This window comes from Dysidea avara, chromosome 10, assembly GCF_963678975.1.
Source record: "Dysidea avara chromosome 10, odDysAvar1.4, whole genome shotgun sequence".
Taxonomy (NCBI): Eukaryota; Metazoa; Porifera; class Demospongiae; order Dictyoceratida; family Dysideidae; genus Dysidea; species Dysidea avara.
Window position 1 is genome coordinate 25,017,320 of NC_089281.1, and position 7,986 is coordinate 25,025,305.

At 39.9% G+C, this 7,986-nt stretch overlaps 2 protein-coding genes across 2 annotated transcripts; both read left to right on the forward strand.

Moving 5' to 3' along the window:
* Positions 1–843: 843 nt before the first annotated feature.
* LOC136236668 (E3 ubiquitin-protein ligase MARCHF5-like) lies at positions 844–2,625 on the forward strand. Its single transcript, XM_066026893.1, has 3 exons — positions 844–1,004; positions 1,195–1,906; positions 2,430–2,625. The coding sequence occupies exons 1-3, from the start codon at positions 964–966 to the stop codon at positions 2,538–2,540; spliced, it is 864 nt and encodes a 287-aa protein (XP_065882965.1). The 5' UTR covers positions 844–963; the 3' UTR covers positions 2,541–2,625.
* A 30-nt stretch (positions 2,626–2,655) lies between these two features.
* On the forward strand, positions 2,656–6,665 carry LOC136236666 (3'-5' exoribonuclease 1-like). The gene is made up of 5 exons (XM_066026889.1): positions 2,656–2,850; positions 2,980–3,211; positions 4,759–4,842; positions 4,893–5,002; positions 6,252–6,665. The coding sequence occupies exons 1-5, from the start codon at positions 2,669–2,671 to the stop codon at positions 6,535–6,537; spliced, it is 894 nt and encodes a 297-aa protein (XP_065882961.1). The 5' UTR covers positions 2,656–2,668; the 3' UTR covers positions 6,538–6,665.
* Positions 6,666–7,986: the final 1,321 nt, after the last annotated feature.

The window sequence follows — 7,986 nt, forward strand, 5'->3', positions numbered from 1 at the left end:
ATTGTTACCTGTGGATTTACAGGGCTCCAATAACATGTACAAGTATAGAGAACAGATCCAGAAATATCACTCAGGGATATAGCTCATGTGACTGAATGTATGTATTAGAAACCAATAACATTTTGAAGTAGTTACATAATGTGTATGTGAATCATGATGCTTAACTTTCAATACTCCAAAGCTGAGCAGCTATACCTATTAGAGAGCATTAATGCCAATAACTGTGGGTGGCACATCATGGCCTATAATAACACTAAAGCTCCTAATTAAAGTTTAACTGAGACATTGCTGCCTATACCAGTCATGCTCATGTAGCACAGAGCAATCATCATGTCTGCAGGCCTGCCAACTCTCACGGGTTTACCGTGAGTCTCACGGTTTCACTACCCTGCTCAAGGGCAGCAGATCGAATCTCACGGTTTTTGAGGCCTGCTAACTCTCACGGTTTCACTAACCTTCGTTGGATATAATCTCACGGTTTGTAGCGCGAATGTCACGGATTTCAAGTTTAAAAAGTCGAGACCTTTTTTTTTTTTTACTACACACTGCAATACTACAATAAAGGTACAGAAATCTCAAGATTTTTTTACTTTCCAGGTTGGCAGGCCTGTGTCTGGCTTCCGGCTGACCGTGCGTTGCCAGTGTTGGTCAGCACAAACAATATGAGGTAAGCAGAATTCAGATTAGGTACTGGGTGATCAGCTCACCTGGCTTACTCAAGAGGTGAAAACCCCAAATGGTACAGTCATATACACTGACATGCAATTTGCTAACTAATTGCACACGCTTGATTTAATAGCTATGTGCATCTCGTGCATACCCTCAACCGGTCCCCCGCAATGTGTAGTCTTAAGCTATATGAATGACGACATATGATATTACCGGTACACCTCGATAACGACAGTTGAGGACAACCCTTTCCACGAATTCAATTGCGCGTGCGCATGCTATTTGAAAAGATTCATGAGTAAGCACAAGGCGATGGCCCGATATCCTGACCTGGAGTAAGTTATGATGTATATTAGTACTTCTACACTACGCGCTGTCATAAAATACTACTGTATCTCCCTACCGCTTCGATAACCTTGATGTACTCTATATAAAGCCCACTATATCCTTATGTTGTGGTTAACGCATGCTGTAATTGTTATTACGCTAATGTTGTAAGGTAGAGTTATTTCTTGTACTATCTAGAAGACAGTGCTGGGTATGTTTTGCCACGGAAGCTGATGATCCGGAGGAGGAATGGGTCACACCTTGTAAATGTAGTGGCACTACACAATGGGCCCACCAGTCATGTATTCAACAATGGATTGATCAACAACAGAAAGGCAGTCCACTTGTCAAAGTTAACTGCCCACAGTGCAATACACAATATAACATTTATTATCCAAAACTGAATCTTCTGTTACTCTTATTAGAGTATGCAGATCGAGGTGTTATATCCATTGCACCATTTGCTTTGACCAGTGTGGTAGCATCATCATTATATTGGTGTTCATTTTCTTATGGATTTTTTACCTGTTGTCAAATAATTGGACAGCAGCAGACAATCAGATTGATAGAGAGATCAGACCCGGTGGTGGTGGTTGTAGGGTTCCCACTAATTCCAGTGTCACTGATAATTTTTAAGTCTCTTCCATTGCAAAGTTTTGTACTTCGGTTTCTAGTTAAGGATGTCCCACGTGCAGCTCAACGACTTTTAGAACCAATTGGTCTCTATGAATACTTTCGAAGGATATATCCAGCTTCTGGTAATGAAAACCTGGTTCTACCAAAAGATGTTGGCACCATTAGTTTAATAGCTCGTGTTGTGTGTGGGGCTTTATTACTACCAACGTTTGCAGTGTATGTTGGGAAATTGCTTTTCAGATCTGTGGAGGATGATTTGAAGAGGACATTACTGGTATGCTGCAAAAATATGTTATAATTAGAGTTAATTTATTAAGGAATTTTACAGCTATTATTACATTGCAAGATTATTTGTTAACCTGACCAAGTGAGAAAGTGACAAAACACTTGCTGTGCCTATACAAAAGTACCTATATAAGCAATTGACTCTACTGTTGTAATTAGGAGCAGAGGGGGGATGTTTATGTGAAAATAGCTTCTTTTTTTATCCAATGCAACTTTGTCCAGAGTTTTGCGACGCAAGTTCCAACTGCTTATATGCTAACTGGAATTATAATTTTAAAAATCCTTTTACAGTGTCGGAACAAATCAAAACCATAACTATCCAGTCTCGCGTAGCCAGGCCGTATTTCTCTGCACGGCGTTTATTGATTGGAAATTATAAGTGCCTTTCGGGGTAGGTGCTTAAATAGGGTCTGGCTACGCGAGACTAATAACTACCAAAATGCAGTATCTGTGTTACACACTATAAATAGTCATGAAATATATGACTGTAATTTTGTATTGCTTTTCTACAGGGTGGATTAGCTTTCACAATGTGCAAAGGAGGATTGAATATGTATCTCCACTGGCAAAAATGTCGAAGATTAGAACACAGAAGAGTATTGGACTACTACATACCAAATTAAAATTTTTGTTTACGGTGATTGTATTGTAAACTTGACTGCATTTGTTGTTGCCACATCAATTTTTGTGAATCTTTTAAAAAATTAAGCGCATCTATATATAGGCGCGTAAAATTAATTTTGTAGCGATAATGGCCGGTTGCGCGCCTAGCGGGGACGAAACGGTTGGCGAACAAGAATGGCAACAAGTGAAGTCGAAGGAACGAATAAGCCATCCAATATTTAAGAAACTTTGCATTGCATCTGGAGAAGTCAACAATCTGTCTAAACCAGAAATAAAAGACCGGCTGAAAACTTTGGGACTTGCATCCAAGTATGTGATTTACCATTTAAATGTGTACGTTCTGTGAGAGAATACATAAATCGTAAAAGTTAATGCCTTGAAATCAAACATTTTTACTTGGTGTTTTTGTGGTTGTTCTATTAGAGTTTTTGTTCATAGAGGAGACCATCACGTGCTCCATCAGCGATTAAAGAACCACTTACACAGAGCCATCATTGGTGCTGAGAAGGATTGTCCAGCAGAAGCATCTCGACCTGCCAATCCTCTAAATCTCGACTACTTGATTATCATTGACTTTGAGGCAACTTGTAGGGAGGATTGCCCTGATGACTGGCTGTACGAAATAATTGAATTTCCTGCCATTTTACTTAATGTCCACACATTGAAAGTAGTAAGTTTATCAGTGATTTGTGAAATTGCTGGTAGTCTGTTGACACTGATGTGGCCATGTGGCCATTGTGATATTTGTTACATGAGCCATGTACATGTCAATGTGGTCCCCTGGCTAGTCAAGCATGTAGATAATGTTGTAACAAGACTGAATTGCTGAGTCATGACACTTCATATACTGTAATGCTTTTGTGCTGTTTTGCTTTGTGGTGATGTTGCAAACAGTCCCCCCCCCTGTAACACTTTTGTTGTGAAATCAGTAAAGATACAAAAACACAGTAAGATTGTTACTGTAAGACACCCACTACGACTGCATATATATGCCATGCTAGCACAGTCACGCCTACCCAGTCAACCAGCACTGGGACACCTGTGCACTACTCAGGTGCTAGGAGTCTGTGCAGGCAAATCCTCCTGAAAGTAACCTGCAGGAGGCTGTACCATGTCCCACAGGTGAAGGTGTGGGCACCCAAAACCTCACCTTGACCTTCACCTGCTGTGTGAGACATGGACAGTTGGCATTTGCTTCCCCAATTAATACCAAGTACCCATTGATGTTACAGCTGAGTAGAAATCAATGGGTAACACACAAGTGCACTCACACACAAATACTGTGATTGTGACACATAAATTTGTGTGTGCATAATATGTGTGTGTTTGTGTGCCCAGCTAAGTCTTGTTATTATTCTTGAGCAAAAAAAAACTTGACTCACATTGTTCCAGTCCACAATTGGGTACTTAGTGACCTGGGGTCAACTGGCCTACTCAGTTGTAATATCTATGGGTACCTGGTGTCAACTGGGGAAGTAAATGCCAACTGTCCATGTCTCACACAGCAGATGAAGGTCCAGGTGGAACTTCAAGTGTTCTCACCTTCACCTGTGAGACACGGTACAACTTACTAGTACTGTCCAAGGAAGATTTGACTCACGACACCTGAGTAGTGCATACGTGTACTTTTACTGGGTAGGTGTGATCATGCTGGCATGGTAGCTGAGGGCCTTCTCTTTTTATTTTGTGTGGCAGTGTGTTCTGTAACTATTGTGTGTGATTAACCAAAGGATATAAGGATATAATATTTGTGGCCGCCATTGCATATTATATGCCATGATATTGTATTGTGCTTTACTTCCCTCTTAACTGATACAGTAGAAATGCCTTCCAAATCAACATTTCATAGAAAACGTGATGACAAAGATTTTAGTTCTACCTTTTAGAAAACCAGAAATACTTTATACTACAGTAGAAAAAATTCCAGTTTCCAAAGTGTCCATTAGTTTAATTACACTAATGGTTTCTAAGATACAGTAAAACCTGTATTGTGAGCATACTAAAAGTATTTTCCAATACACTATGAGTATGGATTTCATTAGTCTATGCAGGAGTCCATAAGCACCTTCTGTGTGTGCTCCTGGTCTATGCAATGCAGGAAGTTACTCAACATGATTTGGCACCTTTCACAGTAGATGGGTCACTTTTTCCTGTTGCAAATATTGCATGAAGGTCTGTAGCAGGTTCCAGATATAATGAAGTGTTGATTTTCTGTAGGATGACACTTTTCATTCTTACTGTAAGCCAGTGTTGGAACCAAAATTAACGAAATTTTGTAAGCAGTTAACACACATTACACAGGTAAGCTACCAGTGTAGCTGACTAGCTGTCATATCTTGTGTGTATTGTAGGAGCAGGTAGACTCCTCTCCCACCTTCCCTGATGTGTTCAGAAACTTTCAGCAATGGATGGAGGACAAAGAACTTGGTACTAAGCACCAATTCTTATTGGTGACTGACAGGTGTGTGTGTTGTGTGTGTGTGCACGCGCACCATAGCCTAGTGGCTAGAGCTTTGGACTGGTAATCAAAAGGTTCCAGGTTCAATGCCTAGTTATGCCAAGTTGGTGTTGTTTCCTGGAGCAAAAAACTTTACTCACATTGCTCCAGTCTATCCAGCTGTTTAAATGGAGACCTGGTGGCCTGGTGTCAACTGGGGAAGCATATGCCAACTTTGGGTGCCCATACTTTCACTGGCACAGCCTCTTGTGGGTTACTAGTCCTGCCCCAGGAGGGCATGCCTGCACTGACTCATAGCAGGTCAATTCCATTGTTACGGGCATTCACACACTTCCTCTGCTTACTCTATTAGCACACAGTATTGTTTCGCTATACTAATATCACAAGGACATATATACCTGCCATACTTTTACCATAGCATAGTGTAAAAATATTTTGCTTACTTTAATTGGACAAGAAAAGGATAATATTAAGTGTTAACGGACGTACATGGTATAATGGTTTGAAGATCTTTTGGTTTAATTTTTAACTGTGAGGTTTCATGTATCACGGAATTGACCAGCACCTGAGTAGCACACAGGCGAGCAGGAAGTGTAGTGTGTGGTGTAATGGCTGTTCAACTATGTGGAGGATTTTCACAATCATTTTTACTGAAATTTCACACCACATGTAACAGTTGAGAATTCTTCCTTATTTGTGTCAGCAGTTTGTTGTGACATTCCTTCACCAGTTGAAGGTGTTGTGTGACAGCATCATGAGGTAGTGTATATATAGTGGTGTGTACACACTGTGTTATGATGTGTACTGCCCACACACCTACTCACTACTTGTCCAGAGGTCATCATCCTCACCATATCCAAGGAATACTGAGTATCCCATTAGCAAGCCTTTTAATTTAAGTTGCAGGGATCTGAGTCAGTGATCTGCTGCTGCATTAGAATGTATGATGTAAGCCTTGTTGTTGGCTTACAAGGCCACAGTCAGGGAGATGGGGCCATTCACCTCAACACCAAAAGATGTGCTACCATGAGGAGTAGGCAGCATGGGCCCTCACTCGCACACACACACACACACACACACACACACACACACACACACACACACACACACACACACACACACACACACACACACACACACACACACACACACACACACACACACACACACACACACACACACACACACACACACACACACACACACGCGTGCACTCATGCAATACTATTGTTTATTCACTCATTCTCTACAGCCCATGGGACATCAGATCATGCCTGTATCCACAATGCGTCCTCACCAGTGTGACACTACCGTCGTATGCTCGCAGTTGGATTGACATGAGGAAGCTGTTCTCCAAACTCTACCACCTTCCCAAGGGCAATATTGGGAAGATGCTGGAGCTACTAGCTCTGAAGTTTGTCGGTCAACCTCATTCTGGCATTGATGATGCTAAGAACATTTGTAGAATTATGTGCCGCATGATTCAAGATGGATGTACGCTGGTACCAAACTGTACGTGTGACACACCAGTTAAATAATTAATTAATCATTTAAAAATTTATAGCTTTAATTTGTACGGTGATGAGAAATACAGTTTTACTAGTAACTCAAGTAAAGAAGATGTATGCATGCATGTTTGTAATTAATTATGTAATTGCAACTTTGCTTCAGTTATAAATAGGTTCCTATTTAATTGTTCGATACACCATTCACTGCATACAAATTTTGGTGGTATCAGGTTTGTCTTTAGGGGTGAAAGCAGTGTGCATCCATGTTACTGACATGACAGGATAAATAGACAAATTTCATAAAGAATTAACTGTTGCCCCTAGCAACCTAAATTTTATATTATTTGTAGATGTCAATGTCTAAAGTCACCTCTCCAAGTTTTAAAAGGATAACATATATAATAAGTCATGAGATACGACATTTTGAAGTTGTAATTTTCCTGTCCCTTCTGGGAAATCACATAAATCATGGGATTCAAAAATGTCATACCTATATATGCTAACCATTTAAAACTTGGAGAGATTGTTGACATTCACACCTACAAATTATGTACAAATGAGATAGAATGTTTGGTTTTTGCATGCGTTGAAATACCTCAATTAAGTGATTGCAACTGTTTCCCCCTCACATGGATATGTAAGGGAAACCACAAACTTCAAGGTGTCATAACATAGGACACATATACGCTATCCTTTTAAAATCTGGAGAAGTTACTTTAGGTATTGTCACCTATATATTATGAGGTTGCTAGGGGTAACAGTTATTATATGTTGTAAAGCCTTATTATACGTTATAAAGTCTTATTATGAAATTTATCTGTTAATAGCTACATATCCTCATTCATGTAAGCCATTTCCAAACTATGAAGCAAATCATAAAGTGTGGGAATCCAGAGTTGTTACAAGTGGGTATGAAAGGTTGAAGTTCATGCATTATTCTGCTACTAAAATTAATTACTGCTTCCCTTAGTGAGGCAGCTTTACAATGTGCCAACCGCTCTCACTTAGAACTGAACTTTAAATACATTAATTATGGCATAGAGTACAGGAGTTGCTAGAGAGGACGTCACATCTCTATCACATGCAACCCCCAAGTCATGCAACCTAGTCCACTTGGTGCTTGCCCCACATTAACACAGCTGTGTAAGGAGCACATTACATAGTTGGTGGTAGAAATAAATCAAAAATATGAGAGGATTGTCAATATAGCTTTTAATCAAACAGTTAAATTACTCTAATAAAACAGTCAATCCTTATGTATGAAGACAAAACGCTTGAACGCAATCATGGACTTGAGTCACACCACAAAACAAATAGTCACTACAATAGTTTTGCCCTCTAGTTTCAAGAATGAGTACTAAAATTTGGTAGAAAGTTTATTTGCTGATTGATCAGACAATTGCAGGATCTCAGATCTCTGCTAAATGTACAGAAAGGCATTTAGTCAGAGTGTAATGCTTAAATGAGATCTAAACTGTG

Bases quoted from the DNA above. Each gene is read 5' to 3' on its own strand.
- LOC136236666 (XM_066026889.1), top strand. From the start codon at position 2,669: ATGGCCGGTTGCGCGCCTAGCGGGGACGAAACGGTTGGCGAACAAGAA. The intron at 3,212-4,758 runs GTAAGTTTATCA...GATTTTCTGTAG, and splicing joins ATGTCCACACATTGAAAGTA to GATGACACTTTTCATTCTTA. The intron at 5,003-6,251 runs GTGTGTGTGTTG...CATTCTCTACAG, and splicing joins TTCTTATTGGTGACTGACAG to CCCATGGGACATCAGATCAT.
- LOC136236668 (XM_066026893.1), top strand. From the start codon at position 964: ATGAGTAAGCACAAGGCGATGGCCCGATATCCTGACCTGGA. The intron at 1,005-1,194 runs GTAAGTTATGAT...TGTACTATCTAG, and splicing joins GCCCGATATCCTGACCTGGA to AAGACAGTGCTGGGTATGTT. The intron at 1,907-2,429 runs GTATGCTGCAAA...GCTTTTCTACAG, and splicing joins ATTTGAAGAGGACATTACTG to GGTGGATTAGCTTTCACAAT.